The sequence below is a fragment of the Callithrix jacchus genome, chromosome 2 (assembly GCF_049354715.1).
Source record: "Callithrix jacchus isolate 240 chromosome 2, calJac240_pri, whole genome shotgun sequence".
In the NCBI taxonomy this organism is placed as follows: Eukaryota; Metazoa; Chordata; class Mammalia; order Primates; family Cebidae; genus Callithrix; species Callithrix jacchus.
Genome location: NC_133503.1, coordinates 10,863,462 through 10,884,879, shown reverse-complemented (window position 1 = coordinate 10,884,879; position 21,418 = coordinate 10,863,462). Strand labels below are relative to the sequence as shown.

Sequence of the window (21,418 nt, the reverse complement as noted above, 5' to 3'; positions counted from 1 at the left end):
CAGGAGAATTGCTTGAACCCGGGAGGTGGAGATTGTACCATTGCACTCCAGCCTGAGCAACAAGAGTGAGACTGTCTCAACAAAGAAGGAGAGGAGGGAAGTGGGGAGGGGAGGAGGGAGGGAAGGGGGAGGGGGAAGGGGAAGAGGGGAGGGGGGAAAAGGGGATGGGGAGGGGATAGGAGAGGGCAGGAGTGAGGGGGGAAGTGGATGGGGAGGAGAGGGAAGTAGTGAGGGGGAGGGAGAGGAGAGGGAAGGAGTGAGCGGGAAGTGGGGAAGGGGATGGGGAGGAGAGGAAAGTAGTGAGGGGGAGGGGGAGGATAGGGAAGGAGTGACGGGGTGGGGGAAGGGGATGGGGAGAAGAGGGAAGTAGTGAGGGGGAGGGGGAGGAGAGGGAAGGAGTGAGAGGGAGCGGGGAGGGGAAGGGGAGAAGAGGGAAGTAGTGAGGGGGAGGGGGAGGAGAGGGAAGGAGTGAGAGGGAGGGGGGAGGGGAAGGGGATGGGGAGGAGAGGGAAGGAGTGAGAGGGAGGGGGAGGGGAAAGGGGATGGGGAGGAGAGGGAAGGAGTGAGAGGGAGGGGGAGGGGAAGGGATGGGGAGGAGAGGGAAGTGAGGGGGAGGGGGAGGAGGGAGAGGAGAGGGAAGGGGGGAGGGAGAGGGGGAGGAGGGAGAGGAGAGGGGAGGAGGGAGGAGGAGGGAGAGGAGAACAGAGGGGAAAGGGAAAGGGTAGGGTTGGATCTTACTCAAGCCTGATAACCACTAAGTGGCAGGATTGGCACTGAGGCTGCACTGCCTCTGTCAGCTCCTGAATGTTTGAGTTGATGATGGTCCTGTCTGCCTCATCCTGGGAGGCCAGTTGGTAGCAGAGCTTCCTGGGCTAGAAGCCTGGAGTTCAGGAAAAGGTCTTTGCCTTGTGATGCTGGTTACCCAGGCATAGTTCTCTGGAGTTTCCAGCCAGGTCTGAAGGATGCCCACTTGCTAGACAATGAAACGGATACCCAGAGAAATTATGGGACTTTCCGAGGTCGAATGGGCTGGTCCTGAACTCATGCTTGCACCCTGGGCCCATGGAGGCCAGTGACTGACAGCAACCCAGGCCCACAGGGAGGAGGGCCAGGCACAACCCAAACCTCACTTCCTTTTGCAGAAATTCACCTTCAGCTTGGCTCTGTCGTTCTGATCTTTTCCACCCGAGGTCTCAGCCGCAGCTGTGCCGCAGCCATAGCCTACCTCATGCATTATAACGAGCAGACCTTGCAGGTAGGCATTCCCAGGCCAGGCCTACACCATGGCCATCCCTGGGAGGCAGGGTTAGAGTGCGACCTGGGAGGAGCGTGGCCCTGGCACTGCTTTGGGAGGAAGAATCCCAGAGAACTCCCAAGTCTAGGGTGCTCCCTAGCCCATGTTGCAGGCTTGAGGCCTGAAGCTGGACACCAGGGACTCAGGCAGGGTCAGGCTGTCCTGCAGCCCCCTTGGTGTGGCCCCTGCTGCTGTCTGTGTTTGGTGTTGCCCAAGGGAGAACTAGGAGTCCCAGAAGTGCAACACAGGCGCCCACCTACTCCCGCCAACCTCCCTGTACCTTGGGTGCAAGGTCCAGGAGGAGAGGGAAGCAGGGACCCATCGCGGCAAACCCAGGCAGAACTTGGGGCGGCTGACTTGCACACAGCGCCTTTCTCGGGGGCCTGCCCTGCCTGTCACAGCCTGTTAGTGATCTCAGAGGGCTTGATAGGACCCACAAAGCCCTGACATTTGCCCAGGGGTGTGTTTAGAGGAAGGAGAGGGACGAAGAATAAAGCCTGTTGGCCAGTGGTTTTGGATGTCACCCCCATGTGCACTTTGGGGGTGAAGTTGCAGGCTAGAGTCTTTTTTTTTTTGCGATGGAGTCAACTTCTGTCACCCAGGCTGGAGGACAGTGGTGCAATCTCAGCTCCCTGCAACCTCTGCCTCCTGGGTTCAAGTGATTCTCCTGTCTCAGCCTCCCTAGTAGCTCGGATTACAGGCGTGCGCCACCACGCCTGGCTAATTTTTGTATTTTTAGTAGAGACAGGGTTTCGCCATGTTGGCCAGGCTGGTCTTGAACTCCTGACCTCAGGTGATCTGCCTGCCTCAGCCTTGTGGGATGACAGGCTTGAGCCACTGCGCCTAGCCTAGAAAGAGTCTTGGATATCCAGGAATTTTGCTCCTGGGTTCGTGCCCAAAAGAAGTGGGAGCAGGAACTTCCGCAGATACTTGGATGTTCCTGTTCATGGCAGTGTTACAGCAGCCAAAGGGTGGAAAGGGCCCAGGTGTCCCTGGACGAATGAATGGAGATATCAAATGTGACATATACAGACAGTGGAAAATTACTCAGACTTTTAAAGGAAGGAAATTCTCTTAGCTGGGTGTGGCGCTGCATGCCTGTGGTCCCAGCTACTCAGGAGACTGAGGTGGGAGCATCATTTGAGCTGGGAGGTTGAGGTTGCAGTGAGCTATGATCATGCCACTGCACTCCAGCCAGGGTTACAGAGTGAGACCTGTCTCTTAAAAAAAAAAAAAAAAAAAAAAAGGCTGGGCGTGGTGACTCACACCTGTAATCCCAGCACTTTGGGAGGCCAAGACAGGTGGATCATGAGGTCAAGAGATTGAGACCATCCTTGCCAACATGGTGAAACCCCATCTCTACTAAAAAATACAAAAATTAGATGGACATGGTGGCAGGCGCCTGTAATCCCAGCTACTCGGGAGGCTGAGGCAGGAGAATCGCTTGAACCTGGGAGGCGGAGGTTGTAGTGAGCTGAGATCGCGCCACTGCACTCCAGCCTGGGCTACAAGAACAAAACTGTCTCAAAAAAAATGTTCTAGAGATGGATAGTGGTGATGGTTGCACAACAGTGTGAATGTGTTTAATGCCATTTAACTGTGCACCCAAAAATGGTTGTAATGGTAAATTCTGTGTTATGTATATTTCAACACAATCTTTGAAAAGGCAGGGCATGGTGGCTCATACCTGTAATTCTAGCTTTTTGGGAGGCTCAAACAGGATTGCTTGAGGTCAGGAGTTTGAAATCAGCCTGGGTAACATAGAGAGAGCCCATCTCTACAAAAAATAAAAAATCAGTGTGCACCTGTGGTCTCGGCTACTCAGGAGGCTAAGGTGGGAGGATCACTTGAGCTGAAGAGTTCAAGGCTGCAGTGAGTTGTGATTGTGCCACTGCATGAGTGATAGAGCATGACTCTGTCTCAAAAAAAAGAGTCTGGGCTAGGCGCAGTGACTCACACTTGAAATCTCAGCACTTTGGGAGGCCGAGGCAGGTAGATCACTTGAGGTCAAGAGTTTGAGACCAGCGTGACCAACAATGGTGAAACCCCGTTTCTACTGAAAATACAAAAATTAGCTGGGTGTGGTGGTATGCCTGTAATCCCAGCTACTGGGGAGGCTGAGGCAAGAGAATGGAAAACTGTCTCAGAAGAAAAAAATACACACACACACACACACAAATTACTATCTTGGGCAGGCACGGTGGCTAACACCTGTAATCCCAGCACTTTGGGAGGCCGAGGCAGGCAGGTCACGAGGTCAGGAAATCGAGACCATCCTAGCCAACATGGTGAAATCCCATTTCTATTAAAAAATACAAAAAAAAATTATCCCAGCGTGATGGCGTGCACCTGTAATCCCAGCTACTCCAGAGGCTGAGGCAGGAGAACTGCTTGAACCCAGGAGGCGGAGGTTACAATGAGCTGAGACAGTGCCACTGCATTCCTGCCTGGCGACAGAGCAAGACTCTGTCTCAAAAAAAAAAAAAAAATTACCATCGTAACCATTTAAAAATGTGTAGGTTAGGAGCATTAAGTACATTCGCATTATCGTGCAGCCAATCTCAGACTTTTCCATCTTGCAAAACTGAAAGAACAGCTCATTACTTCCCCGTCTTCATCGCCCTGTGGGAACCACCATTCCACTTCCGTCCTCTATGAATTTGGCTACTCTAGGTCCCTCATCTAGGTTCCATCCTTTGAAGGCTGAATAATAATCCATTATATGTGGACTTCACCAGTGAACCCGCATGGGCTGGGTGCTTTCTGTTTTGGAAGATTACTAGTTATTGATTCAATTTCTTTAATAGATGTAAGTCTGTTCAGATTGTCTGTTTCTTCTTGTGTGAGTTTTGGCAGATTGTATCTTTCAAAGAATTGATCAGTCGCATTTGTGGGTATGAATTTTCTTTTATTATCCTTTTAATGTCTGTGGGATCTGTAGCAATGTCTCCTCTTTCACTTCTGATATTGGTAATTTGTGTCTTCTCTTTATTTTCAGTTAGCCTGGCTAGAGGTGTATTGATTTTATTGATCTTTTCAAAGAACTGGCTTTTGGTTTTATTGATTTTTCTCTATTGATTTCCTGTTTTCAATTTTATTCTTTTATGTGGGGATATCTAGTTTTCTTAGCACCATTTGATGAAATGACTGTCCTTTTCCCCCATTGAATGGTCTTGGCACGCTATCAAAAATTGCTTGACAGGCTAGGTGCAGTGGCTCACCCCTGTAATCCCAGCATTTTGGGAGGCTGAGGCAGGCAGATCACCTGAGGCCAGGAGTTTGAGATCAGCCTGGTCAACATGGCAAAACCTTATCTCTGCTAAAAATACAAAAATAAGCTGGGCATGGTGGCACATTCCTGTGATCCCGGCTACTTTGGAGGCTGAGGCACAAGAATCACTTGAACCCAGGAGGTGGAAGTTGCAGTGAGCTGAGATTGTGCCACTGCACTCCAGCCTGGGCACCAGACCAAGACTCTGTCTCAAAAAAGAAAAATGCTTGACCATATATGTAAGGGTTTATTTCTAGGCTGGCTATTCTATTTCATTGATCTCTTTGTCTTCATGCCCATACCACACTGTTTTGATTACTGTAGCTTTGTTAGAAGGTTTGAAATCAGGAAGTGTGAGACCTCCAACTTTGTTTTTTTTTTTTTTTTAAATATTTTGTATGGGGTCCCTTGAGATTCCATATAAATTTTAGGATGGATTTTTCTATTTCTGCAAAATAAGCTGTTGGGATTTTGTTAGGAATTGCCTTATACCTGTGGATTGCTTTGAGTAGTATTGGCATCTTAATAATATTAAGTTTTCCAACCCATGAACACAGGATGTCTTTTCATTTGTTTGTTTCTTTAATTTCTTTCAGCACTGTTTTTCAGTTTTCAGTATACAAGCCTTTTGCCTCCTTGGTTAAATATTTTCTTCTTTTTGATGCTACTACAAATGGAATTGTTTTCTTAATTTCCTTTTTGAATTGTTTATTGTTAATATATAGACACGCAACTAATTTTTGCCTGCTGGTTTTGTATCCTGCAACTTTGCTGAATTTATTAGCGCTCTCTCGCTCTCGCTCGCTCCCTCTCTCTCGCGCTCTCTCTCTGTGTGTGTGTGTGTGTGTGTGTGTGTGTGTGTGTGTGTAATCTTCAGGGTTTTCTACACAGGAGATCATGTCATCTTCAAACAGAGGTAAGTTTACGTCTTCCTATCCAATGTAGACGCCTTTTATTTCCTTTTCTTGCCTCATTGTTCTGGCTAGGACTTCCAGTACTATGTTGAACAGAAGTGATGAAAGCAGGCATCCTTGCCTTGTTCCTTATCTTAGAGGAAACACTTTATCTTTTGCCATTGAGTGTGATGTTAGCTGTGGCCTTCTCATATATGGCCTTTATTGGAATGACATCATTTCCTTCCTTTTCTTTTTTTTTTTGAGACAGAGTCTTGCCCTGTCACCCACGCTGGAGTGCAGTGGCACAATCGCGGTTAACTGCAACCTCTGCCTCCCATGTTCAAGCGATTTTCCTGCCTCAGCCACCCAAGTAGCCAGGATTACAGGCATGTGCCACCATACCTGGCTAATTTCTGTTTTTTTTTTTTTTTTAGTAGAGATGGGGTTTTGCCATGTTGGCCGGCTGGTCTCAAACCCCTGACCTCGTGATTGGCCCGCCTTGGCCTCCCAAAGTGCTGGGATTACAGGTGTGAGCCACCGCACCCAGTCATTTCCTTCTATTCCTAGTTTCAGGCACCACTCCTGCCTTTCCAACCAGGCGCTCACCCTTCTTCATGCAGCAACTCTTTCCTTTAAGGTGGACGCCTGGAAGAGGGTAGCTTGAATTTCCCGTCTTCAGAGAATTTGCCCACAGTTCCCTTCCTCTTTCCATTAATTCATCCAGTCGTAAGGCAAACCTTTGTTGAGACTGTACTAGGCTTGGCATAGCGTTTTTCATCCACAGGTGGTTTCAGCTATGTTGTCTCAGTCCTCCCAGGAACTGTTTGAAATAGGAATTGTTTCTGTCCCCAGATTTAACACGATTCCTAGCACTGATGAATTTATGAATTTATGCCAGGCTGCCTTATTTTTGCGTCCAGCCCTTAAGTGGTATGGCTGGCACTGTGCAAGTGCCTCCTGTCTCTGAAAGCTGCCTCTGATCCAAGTGGAAAGGGCCCGGGCGTTCACTCTCTCTCTTTGTATTCATAGAGGTCCTGGGCCTATGTCAAGAAGTGCAAAAACAACATGTGTCCAAATCAGGGGCTGGTGACTCAGCTGCTGGAATGGGAGAAGATTATCCTTGGAGATTTCATCACAAACATCACGGATCTACTCTACTGATCTCCACGGTGAAGGGTGCTGAAGGGCCTCGCTTGGGGGCTTTTTGTGGGTGGAGGGCCAGAGTGTGTATACCCAGGGTTGTCTGGAAGAAGGCCTTTGCCACCTGAAAGTCTCATGTCATCCTCCTGTACTGATTCTTCCCAAGCGCCTGTTCATACCACACAGCAGGTGCGCCCTGCTGAGGCTCACTGAGAATCCACATCCCCAGGGCATCTTGGGCCATCCCTCCTGCACCCCTGTGGCTGCCTCTGGAAGGGCATCTGGCTGCTAGAGCAGCTGCCCCACATCCCCCTGTGACCTGGACCCTTTGGGGGCTGCGTGGGGGGTACCCAGATGTTGCCTGTGTTGGTTCACAGAGGATATCACAACACCCACCAATGGGCAGAGATCCCAAGCCCAGCCTTGTCCAGGCCCCAGGCTCCTGGAATGGGGTCACACCCTTGCCTCATCCCCAGTGCTTCCTGCCATCTGCCCCGTGAAACACGTTTCCTTTCCCTGCTTGCCACTCATTTCTGTCTGGCTGTATTCACCAAGGAGAGATTTGTACCCTCCCATCTCCAGCTTTCTAGAAATTCCTAAGTTCTTAAAAGTTTTCCCTTTTTTTCTCCTTTCCTCTTTTTTTTTGAAGCACGGTCTTGCTCTGTCTCAGGCTGGAGAGCCATGGTGCTATCATGGCTCATGCAGCCTCAACTTCCCAAGGCTCAAGGGATCTTACCTCAACCTCCTGAGTGAGTAGCTGGGACTGCAGGTATGCACCACCACACCTGGCTAATTTTATTTTTATTTTTGTAGAAACAGTCTGGCTCTGTTTCCTAGGCTGGTCTTGAACTCCAGCCTCGGCCTCACCAAAGTGCTGGGATTACAGACTTGGGCCATGGCGCCCAGTTGGAAGCTGTTTTCTGAATGCACTTCTCCAAAGCTGACAGTACCCACAGAACAAACTGGGCATCAGGAGACGGCACAGACTAGGGGGCTGGTAGGGGATTAGGATGTCCATTCATGCGGGTCGTTCCCCAAGTCACTTCAGCAACCATTCCCTGTCCCCACGTGGGTGGGTCTGGGAACAGAGATGAATGCCATCCCACCACCTAGCACTCACTGCAGAGGGATGGAGGGGTGTGGGATTCCCCCAACAGCAGGGCAGGCCTTCAAGGAGTGGGGTTTTGCCAGAGGGGAAGGGCTTTCCAGGCAGCCCAGGCTTGAGTTGGGACAGAGACCGAGATGGCTGCAGAGCTCTGATTAGGGACCTCCTGGTGGGCAGGACAGAGCCGCTGGAAAGTTTTAAGCAGGAACATGATGGGGAATTGTGTTTTGGGAAGGGCAGTCTTGTGGCTACAAGAAGGGACAGTGGAGGTGAGGCAGGGAGAAAGGAGTCCGCTGTCAAAATCGAAGCGAGAGAAGCAGCTCTAACTCCCTTCCCCAAAGGGGCTGAGCTTCCCAAGGACGAAAGTGTTGCAGGCAGGTGTTACCTTCCTGGACCTTGGTTTGCTCCCAGCATGACGGGCCAGAGCCCTGCTGGCTGTACCATGCGGCTGGCACAGTCAGTGCAGTCCAGGCCCATGGGCTGCAGCCGTTCCAGTCCCGGTTCAGGCCGCGAGTCGCGGGGCCAGCAGCAGCCTTGGCGCACGGCCTCGCCCCTGCCCCTGCCCCTGCCCCTGCCCCTGCCCCTGCCCCTGCCCCTGCCCCGCCCCTTCCTTGGATTGGCTGGGGTGGGGGCGTGGCCTTTTCCCATTGGTTCCCGCGGCGGTGCGAGCCCGGAAGCGGACGGGGGCGGTGGCGGAGGCGCCTTGGGCGGGCCGGGGTTGCTGCGCCTTCCTAGACTCCTGGCTCCGGGCGCTGTAGCCATGCAGCCCCCGTCCCCGGGCCCGCTAGGCGACTGCCTGCGGGACTGGGAGGATCTACAGCAGGACTTCCAGAACATCCAGGTGAGCGCGGCTGCGGACGGCTGGTGGCCCCCGAGCCATGTCTCGCTGGCTCAGGGTCAAGGGTCGGTCAGCCCTGGGTCAGGCAGCGGGGAGCTCAGGGTCGGGGTTCGGGGCCCTGGCATCACTCCTGAAGGCGGCGAGGCCCAGGGTCCTGGTGTCCGCTGCCGCTCTCTCCAGTGTCCGGGGACTACGGCGGGACCCCACCGCGCTCGGCGACCTTGGCCTCCAACGAGGGCCTTGGAAAGGGGCCCAGACCCCGACCCCGTCCCCTCCCGGGAGAGACCGGGCGCCTGAGTCACACAAGGGCGGGCCCAGCCTTGGGTCAGCCACTCAGTAAACGCGCAGCTGGCAGCGTCCGAGAGGCAGCTCGGGTCGGGGGAGCAGTGTTTAGGGGGAAGTCCTTGGCCTGGATGTCCGGGGGTGCCCCAGTCGGAGGGACGTTGCCTGCCACCGAGCCTTTAGAAGGAAACAGGCCCATGTGGCTGCACCAAGGAGAGCCAGGGGAGGGGTGGGCGGAGGCCCTGCGGGGATGCCCTAGCCTGGCAGAGATTGGAGTCCCTCTGAGGCCAGTGGAAAGCCACGGGAGGAATTGTCTGGACCCGGCTCCACGGGGCCACCGTGGCTGTTCTGTCCAGAAGCCAGGGAGGAGGAGGCTGCTGGCCTCCTCCAGGCAGGGGGAGAGGGCAGTGGCTGTGGGTGGGCAGAAGTGGCACATGCTGGGGTCCGAGGGGGCGTGCTGCCTCCTCCTGGGCATGAGAAACAAGATCCAGGCAGAGTAGAGCCTCGGCCAGCTGATGATTTGGTTAAGCGGTCGCTTCTCCTGGATGGGCTCCAACCCCTTCCTGTTGGCATTGAAGCCCAGCTGCTCCCTGGCCCTGCCAAGCCCCCTGCCATTGGTGCTTCTCCCCAGAGATCTGAGCTGACCCAGTCTCCACGCCTGGCCGCCGCTGTCCTGGCCGCAGCCCCAGCTTGGCTCTCCCCACACTGCCCCTTGCCCCATCTCTAGGTTGCACCTTCTTGAGACTTACCCACCAGGGCAAAGTGCTCGGGGAAGCCTTGGGCCAAAGGTGCTGGGGGAAGGGAAAGATGTCAGGAATGCCTGAGAACCTGAGCGCCCCCTGTACTCGAAGGCTGGATAGGCAGGAGGAGCTTCGAAGACAAAGGGGTGGCTCTGGGGGTCCTGCTTGGTCCACAAGGTGGTCCTGGGGGCCTAAGCTCCAGAATCAAGGTGGGAAAGAGAGAGCCCCTCCGTGTAGGGTGGGGAAAACTAGCAGATGGGCTGAGACTAAGAAAACCTTGGCCCGGGGTGGTGGCTCACACCTGTAATCTCAGCACCTTGGAAAGCTGAGGTGGGTGGATCACCTGAGGTCAGGAGTTCAAGACCAACCTGGCCAACATAGTGAAACCCTGTCTCTACAAAATACAAAAATTAGCGGGGCATGATGGCAGGTGCCTGTAATTCCAGCTACTTCAGCCCAGGAGGCTGAGGTGGAAGAATGCTTGAACCTGGGAGGCAGAGGTTGCAGTGAGCCGAGATCATGCCATTGCACTGCAGCTTGGGTGACAGAGACTGTCTCAAAACAAAACAAAAAACTCCTAGTCTGTTTCTGGGGGAGGGGTCCAATGGAGGTCTTTGGGCTCGAGGAGGACACCCAGGTCCTCGCCTGCCTTGGGGAGAGAGCCACCTCGTCCCTAGGCAGGCCCAGAAGTTCTGCCTCCTTTCCCGCTGAGCAAGTCCTGGAGGAGCCCCTGCCCCACATCCTGCCTGCAGGTTCTGGCTCAGTGGTTTCCCAAACGGCCTGAGCCACCTTCTTCCCTCTGGCCCCCAGGAGACCCATCGGCTGTACCGCCTGAAGCTGGAGGAGTTGACCAAGCTGCAGAGCCATTGCAGCAGCTCCATAACGAGGCAGAAGAAGCAGCTCCAGGAGCTGGCCCTCGCCCTGAAGAAGTTAGGCGCCCCTACCCCACCTGCCGTGGGCTGAGTACGGGGTGGGAGGGCTGGTGCTGTGAGACCCTGGGCACAGCTCCTCTCCTCACTGCGCCATGTTCGCCCTTCTGCCCCGCCCTGACTCTCTCTGGCCTCACCCGCAGATGCAAACCCTCCCTCCCAGCAGAGGCCGAGGAGGCCGCGCAGGAGCTGGAGAACCAGATGAAAGAGCGTCAAGGCCTGTTCTTTGACATGGAGGCCTATTTGCCCAAGAAGAACGGGTGAGGGCCCCCACCCCCCAGCCCTAGCTCAGTTCCCAGCCACTCCTGCGGGGGAGGCCTGAAGCCAGGTGCTGTCTCTTCTTGGTTATTCAGTCAGCAAATGTTCCCTGAGCCCAGTTCGGGCTGAGCAATGAAGCCCGGTGCTGACAACAGGGGGGATGCCCGGCTGAGGGTGGCAGCTCACTGTGAAGGCGCTTTGTAGGGGAAGCACGGGGGATGTGGTGGCACAGTGAGGGACACCTGACCCAGGCCAGGGGGTTGCAGAAGGCTTCCTGGATTAGGGGATGGCTGGCCTGAGTCTTTAAAGAGAGTGGGCCAGGCACCATGGCTCTCACCTGTAATCCCAGCACTCGGGAGATGGAGGCGGGAGGATGGCTTGAACTCAGGAGTTCAAGAGCAGCCTGGGCAATACAGTGAGACCCTCTCTCTCTATTTCAAAAGAAAAAAATAGTCTGGGTGTGGTGGCTCATGCCAGCACTTTTTTGGGAAGCCAAGGCAGGAGTTGAAGTCAGGAGTTCAGGAGTTCAAGACCTGCCTGGGCAACATGGTAAAACCCATCTCTTAGTACAAAAAAAGTTAGCCAGGCGTGGTGGCGGGTGCCTGTAATCCCAGCTACTCGGGAGGCTGAGGCAGGAGAATCACTTGAACCCGGGAGGCAGAGGCTGCAGTGAGCCAAGATCATACCACTGCACTCCAGCCTGGGTGACAGAGTGAGACTCCATCTTAAAAAGTAAATAAGCAAATAAATAAAAAGAGTGAGGCAGACACATGGGCTGAGAGGGGAGAGTAAGAGCAGGTGGACACAAAGGCCATGAGCAGAACCGTAGTGGCCAGAGCTCAGGGCGGGAGGTGAGAGGGAGAGAAGAGATCAGAGGCTCTGCTGGGCTGCAGTGCTTGCCTTGAGCGCAGTAGGCAGGAGAGAGTGAGGGGCGAAGTGCGCACTTAGAAAGGCCAGCTGCTGTGACCCAGGATGGACGGGGCAGCGCAAAACCCTCAGCTGAGTGAAAACTTCCAGCAGAGGCTGCGGGCAGGGAGACAGCTGAGAGAGGGTGTGGCCCAGAAGACAGGGAGAAAAGAGTGTCCATAGCCTCAGGTCAGTCCTGTGATAAGGAACGGGACCCACTTCCTGGAAGTCAGGTCACCTTGGCGAGAACCATTTGATGGAACGGGTGGACGTTGATCTTGGGGATGACAGAAGAGCCAAGGAAGAGAGAGAGCCAAGTCTCGGAGACTTTTTAGAGCTTGGCTGTGAGCGGAGGAAGAGAACTAGGAACTAGGAACTAGGAACTGGAAGTTAGCACTGGGTTGAGGTGCAGCTGCTGCCTGGGTTCAGGGTTACTGTGTCCCTGGGAAGACTCGAGCACATCCACCTGCTGAGAGGAGGGGCTGGGAGGGGAAAGACCCAGGAGAGGGGCTGGAGGGTGGACGGTGCAGAGATGAGGGTGAGGAGTACCCTTGGCGCAGTGCTCCCTAGAGAGCAGAGGCCAGGCTGTTTTCTCTGCCATGTTGCATGTGGGGCCTGGGATGGGAGGAGACAGAATGGAGGGTTCCGGGGAGAGGATGTGGAAAGGCCACTGCTGGGAACTGGACGGGGAGCTGAGTGGGGATGAATCTGTGCCTGGTGGGTTCGCACGGGAGGCTGGAGCTGGCCTGCGTGGGGAGCACTGTGCCGGGAGCACTCTGTAGAGGGAGAGGCATGGATGGGAGCTCCCGCCCTGCCCCAGAACCTCTTTCTGGTCTTGTGCAAAATTGCCTAACCACACTGAGCCTCTGTCCATTTGGTTTGAGGGTGAACAGGACCCCATGTGTCGGGGGCAGGTGCTGAGAAGGTGACTGTGACTTTGCTGTCACCTCTTGGAGTGTCTCTGGCAGAGAAGGGCAAGATGATCTCAGCTGGTGGGTGTGGAGGCTGGAAATTAAGGGGGTTGGCAAGAAAGCGGTGGAGCTGGCGGGTGGCTGGGGACTCAGCTGGCTCTGACGGGATCTGGGACCGGAGATTGGCGGGGGGGCTCGGGGAAGGATAAGGGGGTCACAATGGGGAAAAACTACGCTGGAGGCTGAGCACTTGGGGTCAGCAGTCAGAGCTCCGAGTTTCTGTTCTGGTTTGGGAGGAGGTCCCAGGTGTGTGGGTCACTGAAGTGGACCCAGACCGACCCAGGTTCTGGAGGGGAGGTGGCAGGGAGGGGGCGTAGGTGGTGACCATCCGCACAGAGGAGCACTTGGGGACATGGGGATGGCCCTCAGTGTGGAGGTAGAGCCAGGTTCTCTTGGGGCCCCGAAGTGGGGGAGTTTCAGGCAAGACTCAGGAGATAAGGAACACCTTTTCCAGGGGAGCAGATGGTGAGGGAGGCTGGGCATGGCAGGGAGTGGGACTGCAGCCCCCAAGGTCAGAACCTGATACCGAGCCCATGCAGAAAGCAGTGGGGGTGGGGGTGGCACAGGCTGTGGCCTGGCCAGGGGGCTGAGTGCTGTGGCTTCTGTCATTCGGCCTCTCCTCACCCTGCCACACCCTCCCCACTAGGTTGTACCTGAGCCTGGTTCTGGGGAACGTCAACGTCACACTCCTGAGCAAGCAGGCTAAGTAATCAGACTGGGCTTCCACCCCCTAATCCCCCCAACTCCCCTCTGCCCAACTTCCCTTGGCTCAGCCTTAGAGTTCAGGGGCTGCCCTTCTGGGGTGGGGGCACACATGGGCCCCACCAGCACCCCACCCGTCTCACCAGCCTGTGCCCCGCTAGGTTTGCCTACAAGGACGAGTATGAGAAGTTCAAGCTCTACCTCACCATCATCCTCATCCTCATCTCCTTCACCTGCCGCTTCCTGCTCAACTCCAGGTGGGAGTTCCACCCTGGCCGAGGCCTGGCCCCATCCCCAGGCACTGCAGCCCCAACCCTCGGTCCCCTCCCTCTGCAGGGTGACAGACGCTGCCTTCAACTTCCTGCTGGTCTGGTACTACTGCACCCTGACCATCCGGGAGAGCATTCTCATCAACAACGGCTCTCGGTGGGCAGGGCGGGCCCCGAGGCTTTCCCCATGGGTGGGAGCATGGGAGGAGAGCATGGAACGGGGCTCTGGGACCCTCCAGGAAGCAGGAGCAGGCCCTGCGAGTGACTGATGGTGGCTCTCTGCCCCAGGATCAAAGGCTGGTGGGTGTTCCATCACTATGTGTCCACCTTCCTGTCAGGAGTCATGCTGACATGGTGAGTGACTGGGCCCCAGCAGGGGCAGGAGCTGGGATAGGGAGGGGACAGACGGTGTCCCCAAGGGCCCCCATACTGCCCTCTACTTTCTATCTTAGGCCTGATGGTCTCATGTACCAGAAATTCCGGAACCAGTTCCTGTCCTTTTCCATGTACCAGAGTGAGTGTCCCAGATGTCCGTGCTGCGCCCCAGAGGCACCCATGGTGGGAGGTGGGGGCAGGGAAAGCCCCAGGCTCAGCCCCACTATGTCCTCCATCGGCCCAGGCTTCGTGCAGTTCCTCCAGTACTACTACCAGAGCGGCTGCCTCTACCGCCTGCGGGCGCTGGGCGAGCGGCACACCATGGACCTCACTGTGGGTGAGCAGGGCTTGGCCTGGCATCTGGGCATGGGGGCCGGGATACCCTCCTCTCCTCCCATCCTGGGTCTGAGTGGCGGCATCCCCTCCGTCCCCGGCCATCCTGTGCCCTGACCTTCCTCCCTGCAGAGGGCTTCCAGTCCTGGATGTGGCGGGGCCTCACCTTCCTGCTGCCTTTTCTTTTCTTTGGACAAGTAAGTCATGCCCGTGTCCCCACCTGTTTGTCTGTCCATCCTCTGCTCCGGCTTCGGGCACGAGCAGGGACTGGGTTTTCTGAATAAAACACCACCTCCTCCCTGCTCAGTTCTGGCAGCTTTTTAACGCGCTGACATTGTTCAACCTGGCACGGGACCCTCAGTGTAAGGAGTGGCAGGTGAGCCAGGATCCCTGGAGAGACGGCTGGGGGGCCGGCCCAGGCCCAGTCCTCACCCCATTCTTCCCACAGGTGCTCATGTGCGGCTTCCCCTTCCTCCTCCTCTTCCTCGGCAATTTCTTCACCACCCTGAGGGTCGTGCACCAGAAGTTTCATAGTCAGCAGCAACGGAGCAAGAAGGATTGAGGCTGGGGCTTCCGTGTCCCATGTGTTGTGGGAGGGGAGGTGTGTGTGTGTATCGGGGGGTCTCTGTTCTCCCCTGGGTTTTGTGGGCTCTGTGGGCCCTGAAGGAAGACCTGAGCCCAGTGCCCTCAATGAAGAGAGGCCCCAAGGTGGCCTGAGCACATGTGTTCTCCCCGGGGAGGGCAGGGCTTGGCGGCCCCACCACACAGGTTCCTGGGGTCTGAGTTAAGGTGATCTAGGTGGAGGCCCCGGATCTTCTCACAAGATACCAGGCAAATACAGAAAACAGAAATTTATTCCAAGGGCAAGAGGTTATCTAAAATTATTTACACTCATTGGAAATCACATGGAGCGGCTGGGCCCAGCTCAGCTGAGAGAAAGAGCCCTTCTGTGCAGCCACCAAGGGCTGGTGGCGTCCCGAGGTGTGGGACCCAGCGTCCTGGCCACTGTAGACCCTGGCGGACCTCACCTGGCCTGGGAGGCTCAGGAGGGTGAACCCCAGGCCCGGAGGAGTCTTTGTCACTGGGCCTGCACCTGTGCCAAGGTCAAGCCAGACCCACCCAGGACACTGTGGGAGGGAGCCAGGAGAGTGATTACAGCCTGCGGGGCGGGCGGGGCGGGCGGGGCCCTAGCTCCACACATCAAGGGAGTAGCGGCCCTTGGTCATCAGCTTCTTGATGTAGTCCACAGCCTGCGCGTGCTCCATGGCCCCAAGCTCAGCCACGATGTCGCAGAAGGTGTTCTGAACGTCCCTGGCCATGTTCCTCGCGTCCCTGGGTGGAGAGGGGGGCGCTGGGGGCTGGGCCAGCTGACAGGGCCTTGTCCTCCCCACCCCTACTCCAATGCCCTCACTTACCCGCATGAAGACTGGGTGCCACCTTCCCCGCCTGCTACTCCAACCCCCGCACTCACCCGCAGACATAGATGTGGGCGCCGCCCTCGATCAGCTTCCACAGGTGCTCTCGGTCCCGCTTTAGCAGGTGCTGGACATAGACCTGGGGCCAAGGGTGGTGCCATGAGTGGGGCACCTCGGCTGGGGCCCTGCCAGCCCCATCCCCGCCTCCATGGGTGCCTGCCTGCCTCACCTTGTGGGCCTGCTCCCGGGAAAAGGCCACGTTGAGCTGGGTGAGCGTGCCGTCCTTGTGGAACTGTGCCAGCTCCTCGCGGTACAGGTAGTCCTCATCGGAGCGGCGGCAGCCGTAGTACAGCAGCGTCTCCCCCACCTCCTTGCCTGCATGGCAGGGGCTGAGGTGAGCGCAGGGCTCCCACTCGTCACCACCCCACCCTGCCTGCCCCCCACTCACCCTGCTGTTGCAGCCAGGCCCGCTCCTGGATGAAGCCCATGAAGGGGGCCACACCGGTGCCGGGGCCCACCATGATGACGGGCGTGGTGGCCTTGAAGGGCAGGCGGAACTGGGACTTGCGCACGAACATGGGCACCAGTGCACGGCCGCCGTTCTCCCTGGCAGGCTCCTTGGCCCGAAGCCAGTTGGTGGCCACACCCTTGTTGATGCGGCCGGCCTTGCTCTCGTACTCCACAACTACAGCGCAGATGTGCACAGAGTTGGGGTGGACCTGTGGGGAGGGCCGTGTGAGCTCCTTGCCAAGGGCCCTGCCCAGCCTCACACCACGTCCCGTTCTGCCGCCATCCCTGCCCACCAGGGCCTCTTCCCACCCACCTGATGTCCAAACCTCAGAGGCCCCTGCCCCAGCAGCTTCCCAGACTGGCTCTGGGGACCAGGGCTGGACAGATGTTGGGAATCTCTCAGGTGAGTCCCACTGAGTCCATAGTCTGGGGAGGCATTTGGGACTGCGCTGGGGCTCGGGGCTCAGAGCTCCTGTGCTGCATCCAGTCCTTGTGCTCTACCTGCCGTGAGCAGGGCTAGGCCCCCAGTGTGTGGCTGTCGGGAGGCGGGTGGGCAGGGCAGGGCCAGCCCTCACCTTGGAGGAGGAGGCGATAGAGTAGTAGCGGGCCTGCAGGCGTGGCAGCAGCTCACACAGGTGGTCGATGGGGGGCCGCAGAGATGGGCAGTCCTGCAGGATGGCCAGGATGTGCCTCCGGGCCTCCACCACCCAGCTCAGGTACAGCTCCTGAAAGGAGACATGGGGGTGAGAGGGGCTGGATGGGGCCCCCAGAGCTCGGAGAACGGTGGGGTGGCAGGGCGGAGGACACGGGGCTGAGGGGGCACACGCACCTTGCCCTCGCCGGAGGAGGAGGCCATCTTGCGCAGCAGCTCCTGCTCCGAGGGCTCCGAGGCGTATTGTGCCAGCTCGTACAGCACGTTGGTGCGCGGGGGGTTGGTGATGTCCAGGTAATAGGTGAGGGCCGTGCGGTAGGACGTGGGGCACGGGAAGGGGTGCTTCTTGTTGGACTCCTCTGCGGGGAAAAGGAAGGCAGGACTTGGGGGGGTGTGGCCGCCTCCTGAGGATGGGGTGATGCCACGGGTGGGCTCTGCAGGAACAGGTGCCCCCGCTGGTGCTGCAAACAAGGCCTGCACTCTCTGATGCCTTCCTGACCCTGAAGCCAAGGCTCAGGCCTCCAGCCAGACAGGAAGTCCTCATCAGAGGCAGGACCTTGCTAGGGGAGGCTGGGGGCAGGGCTGCGCACTAATGCACCTGCTGTGCTTCCACCATACACACTACACGGTGTGGCCCAGCCCAGTCACTTTTCCTGTTGCTCCCTCACAGGCAGGTAAGGGCAGCCCTGGCGCAGTGGCTGAGGACCCGCAAGCAGGGCTGGGGCGAGGTGGACTGGGCCCAGGTCGGTGACCCGTGGAGTCTAGGAGCTTCACAGCGGGAGGCTCAGGCTGGGTAGCATCCCCAGGCCCAGGCAGCCCCGCACCATGGCTACTGCCCCTCGGCACTGAGCACCTTTGGGGGCCCGGGAGGGCTGCTAGGGCTGCCGACTCCTGACTTCTCCCTTGAGGAAGTGGGGGCAGCCCCAGGCCCTCCTCTCTAGCAAGACACAGTGGCCATGGGGGAGCTGGGGCTGGCTCTGCCTCCAGGCCTCAGCACCTCACTCCCTTAAAAGACTATGACAGTGATGGCCAGACCCTACGGCAACTCTGCCTCCCATTTGCTCGAGAACTGGTGACCATGGAGTCTCAGGGGCGAGGGCCTCCCAGGCACCAGGGCTTCAGGCCTAAGCAGAAGCTAAACCCAGGGCCTCCCTGAACACCCAATCCCACGGCCGCCTGGGCGCAGCAGAGTGACGGTGACTGTGGCACTCACCATCCAGGTTGTTGAGGGACATGACGACGTCCAGGTCGGCACCCAGAATCTTACCCAGCTGGTTGACGAGGGCTGAGTCGTTGGCAGGGTACACGGCCACGTGGTCCCCAGATTCATACCTGGAGGGAGATGCGAGGCTTGGGAGGGGCAGACCGCTGGCCCTGCCGCAGGTCACGAGGCCTGGAGTGAGGGTTCAGGGGCTGACGGCAGCAGCTGATACCTGATTTTGGAGTCCGAGATGTCCAATTCCAGGTGCATGAGGTGGCGCTCGGTTCCCTGGTTCAGCTTCCGGTTGGTGGTGACTGCAGCCAGGAACGGATTCTTGGCATCAAAGGGGCTGGGTGGGGAGGAGAAAAGCACAGTGGCGGCCAAGGCTCGATCCGAGTCTCCCTGTCCCCAAGGACCCTTCTGGTTGCGCAAAGCAGAGGGAACCTCAGAGACCTCCACGAGGAAATCTCACTGGTGACACTCACTGGGCAATACCAGCCTGGATGAATGTGGTTCTTTTTTTTTTGAGATGGAGTTTCACTCTGTCACCCAGGTTGGAGTGCAGTGGCGTGATCTCAGCTCACTGCAACCTCGGCCTCCCAGGTTCAAGCGAATCTCCTGCCTCAGCCTCCAGAGTAGCTGGGATTACAGGCATGCACTACCGCACCCGGCTAATTTTTGTATTTTTAGTAGAGATGGGGTATCACCATGTTGGCCAGGCTGGTCTTGAACTCCTGACCTCAGGTGATCTGCCTGCCTTGGCCTCCCAAAGTGCTGGGACTACAGATGTGAGCCACCTCTCTACAGTTCCACCACGTGACCCAGAGCTGGGTCATCAGTGTCTCCATTTACAGACGTGAAAACTGAGGCTGGCCCCTAAAAGACCTGTGAGGCCCAAGCTGATGGCACCACCGGCTAGAAGGTGGCTGGGTCCCCGGATGACTTCACAGAGCACAGTCCCCCACCCCCATATGTTCTGGGCTACACCATGGACAAGAGAGAAACTTCCACTCCGGAAAGCCCCTGAAATGTGTGGCTTCACGTCCCAGCCAGGCTGGAGCAGGCCTGCAGAAAGCAGGGTGGCTGGTCTTAGATGCAGTGGCATGAGGACTTCCCTGGGCAGCACCCAGGGGCCATCAAGGGCGCAGAGAGGAATGCTAGGTTTTTGCCCAAGTCTATCTATGGAGATAGATTCTAAGGAAATGAGCCCTTCTGCCAAAGAGGATCCTAGCCACAGAGCCCAATGCGCTGTCCTTGCTGAGAAGTGGGATGCAGCTTGCTGCCCCTGGGCAGTGCAGAGGAAGGCAGCAACGTAGCTCAGTAAGAACTGGGTGAGGACCAGTCTCCTGGGGCTAGTTCCAGGAAGAGCAGCTCCTTGGCTCTTGGGTAGTTCCTCTCTCTGCTCTGGGTCTCACGCCCTCCCTGTGCAGGGACACTCACTCCCACTCCCAGCACAGGGTCTGACAAGAAGGGCCTGGGAGGATACACGACAGACTGAGCCTGGGGTGCACTGGGGGCCACAGAGCCATCTGCCCCACACGATCCCTCCACTCACGGCTTCTGGTTCTCGTAGCTCTTCAGCCGGCCCATCTCCCCCATGTACACCTTGGCTGCATCTATGTCACTGTGGACCACAAGCTCATACTGGCGAATGCTGGAAAGGGGAGACCAAGGGTGAGGTCGGGAAGCTGCAGGGGTCAGTCCCAAGAGGGAGGGGAGACAGTGCATGGCTTTCAGGGCAAGGGCCCAGGGACACACGACAAGAGACAGGGGATCCCCTGCTGCAGATGCACAAGGAGGGGCTTGAGGGATCGAGGGGGGTAGGAGGTGAGGGAGTGAGGCAGGGAGGAAGCGAGGGAGCGAGGAGGAAGGAGGGGAGGAGGGAGGTGGCGTGGCCCTGGGCAGGCTTCCAGGAGATTCTGGGAGAAGATAAGGAAAGCCCAGGCAGCACCCAGGGGCCATCAAGGGCGCAGAAAGGAACGTTATGATTTTGGCCAAGTCTGTGGAGACAGATCTTAAGGAAATGAGCTCTTTTTGCCAAAACTGAATCTAGTCACAAAGACAGATACGCTGTGTCTTTGTGGAGAAGTGGGATGTGCCCCGCTGCCCCAGGGCAGTGTAGACCAAGGTGGCAAAGTGAGTCCTTGGCTGGGACCAAGGTTGCTCCCTATGATGGAGTGTCTTCTAATCTCGCTGTGACCCATGGCCAGCTTTCATTGTGGGGTGGCTGCCCTCGGCACAGGACCCGCCCAGGCCTCCCACCGCACCTGCGGGCACTCGCTCACCTGGACTCCTCGCCAGTAGCTTCCACCCCAAAGTGCTCACACACGGCCGGCCAGAACTGCTCTCGCCAGGTGATGAAGTCCTCCTCCAAGCTGGCCCGAGGAGAAGACAGAAGAGAGAAGAGGAGGGGCTCAGGGGAGGCCAATGTGGTAGCAATACCTGGTGCCAGGCACACCCCGATCCCACCCCACCCCAGACCTCAGGACTGCGCTCCCTGGAACACCCACTGACATAAACCCAGAGCATCAGAAAGGCTCAAGGGAGTTGGGCAAACCAAAAAGCAAAGCCGGCAGGGGCAGGGCAGAGGCAGGCAGGCCCCTTCCCTCTGTGGGTGGTGTGTGTCTTCTGAGTCTCAGCTGACACAACGGTGTGCAGCCCCTGCCTAAGCCCTCGGCAGCAGTGCAGCCCCTCCCATCCCACGGTCCCTGCCTAAGCCCGCGGCGCTGACCCACAGCGGCAGGGTGGGCACTCACTTCCCATCGTCGTCGCCCAAACCCAGATCAAAGATGCGCTGGGCGCCGAGCTGCTCCAGCCGCTTGTCCACGTACTTGCCCATGGCATTGAAGTGCTCATAGGTCTTGTTCCCAAGACCAAATACCTGTGTGGACACAGGGGCCGCTCTGAGGCCTGGCCCTCAGCCTAACCAGCAGGCAGTGCCATGGGGCAGGGTGGGAGGCCCCACAGCGCTGGCCGAGCTGCTGGGATCACCTGCCGGCCTCTGTCCCACCAGGCGCCGAGCACTGCGAGGAACACTGGGCCACCTCTGGACCCTGAAGAGGCTTCATTCCAGTGACCTGCAGCCCACTACCTGCCCCGTCCACAGCCAGCCTCCACCCATGGGGCAGCGGGGGCAGCCCGGGCAGCCCACCCTCCCCGCTGGGCCAGGGCTCCAGCTCTCCTAGCCCAGCCAGGTCTTGCCTATCCAGCCAGACCGCTCTTGCCTTTAGTCTCCAGCAACCAATGCCCCCTGAAGCCGACTGGAGCTGGGGACAGGGAGGGGATGCTCTCTTAGTGCTGGGGTCCAGGGCAGAGGAGAGGGTCTCATGAG

At 57.4% G+C, this 21,418-nt stretch overlaps 3 protein-coding genes across 47 annotated transcripts in view; 2 read left to right on the top strand and 1 right to left on the bottom strand.

Annotated features, from left to right (window-relative positions):
* Positions 1 to 8,258, top strand: part of STYXL1 (serine/threonine/tyrosine interacting like 1) — a 58,119-nt gene extending 49,861 nt beyond the window's left edge. For 23 of the 40 annotated variants that reach the window (XM_078355223.1, XM_054247745.2, XM_054247682.2 and 20 more), the window contains 2 exons: positions 6,491 to 6,630; positions 7,251 to 8,258. In XM_078355223.1, the coding sequence (XP_078211349.1) occupies positions 6,491 to 6,630; positions 7,251 to 7,358 (248 nt within the window). In that variant the 3' untranslated portion in view covers positions 7,359 to 8,258. Of the gene's footprint in view, positions 1 to 1,142; positions 1,256 to 6,490; positions 6,732 to 7,250 lie in introns of those variants that run through there. The other 17 variants (XM_078355274.1, XM_078355272.1, XM_078355268.1 and 14 more) reach the window with 2 other exon arrangements.
* Positions 8,259 to 8,406: 148 nt separating this feature from the next.
* Positions 8,407 to 15,176, top strand: TMEM120A (transmembrane protein 120A). The gene is made up of 12 exons (XM_035280319.3): positions 8,407 to 8,547; positions 10,377 to 10,495; positions 10,639 to 10,755; positions 13,277 to 13,336; positions 13,494 to 13,589; positions 13,669 to 13,758; positions 13,890 to 13,955; positions 14,054 to 14,115; positions 14,221 to 14,313; positions 14,442 to 14,506; positions 14,617 to 14,685; positions 14,758 to 15,176. Exons 1-12 carry the CDS (start codon positions 8,467 to 8,469, stop codon positions 14,869 to 14,871), a joined length of 1,032 nt encoding a protein of 343 aa, XP_035136210.1. The 5' UTR covers positions 8,407 to 8,466; the 3' UTR covers positions 14,872 to 15,176.
* Positions 15,146 to 21,418, bottom strand: part of POR (cytochrome p450 oxidoreductase) — a 91,663-nt gene continuing 85,390 nt past the window's right edge. For all 6 annotated transcript variants that reach the window (XM_035280287.3, XM_035280282.3, XM_035280306.3 and 3 more), the window contains 11 exons: positions 20,844 to 20,968; positions 20,373 to 20,462; positions 19,643 to 19,741; positions 18,320 to 18,436; positions 18,100 to 18,218; positions 17,064 to 17,245; positions 16,810 to 16,959; positions 16,173 to 16,443; positions 15,954 to 16,099; positions 15,781 to 15,863; positions 15,146 to 15,641 (listed from right to left, as the gene is read on the bottom strand). In XM_035280287.3, the coding sequence (XP_035136178.2) occupies positions 15,497 to 15,641; positions 15,781 to 15,863; positions 15,954 to 16,099; positions 16,173 to 16,443; positions 16,810 to 16,959; positions 17,064 to 17,245; positions 18,100 to 18,218; positions 18,320 to 18,436; positions 19,643 to 19,741; positions 20,373 to 20,462; positions 20,844 to 20,968 (1,527 nt within the window). In that variant the 3' untranslated portion in view covers positions 15,146 to 15,496. The remainder of the gene's footprint in view (positions 15,642 to 15,780; positions 15,864 to 15,953; positions 16,100 to 16,172; positions 16,444 to 16,809; positions 16,960 to 17,063; positions 17,246 to 18,099; positions 18,219 to 18,319; positions 18,437 to 19,642; positions 19,742 to 20,372; positions 20,463 to 20,843; positions 20,969 to 21,418) is intronic.

Bases quoted from the DNA above. Each gene is read 5' to 3' on its own strand.
- TMEM120A (XM_035280319.3), top strand. From the start codon at position 8,467: ATGCAGCCCCCGTCCCCGGGCCCGCTAGGCGACTGCCTGCGGGACTGG. The intron at 14,314-14,441 runs GTGAGCAGGGCT...TCCTCCCTGCAG, and splicing joins CACCATGGACCTCACTGTGG to AGGGCTTCCAGTCCTGGATG. The intron at 14,686-14,757 runs GTGAGCCAGGAT...TTCTTCCCACAG, and splicing joins CTCAGTGTAAGGAGTGGCAG to GTGCTCATGTGCGGCTTCCC.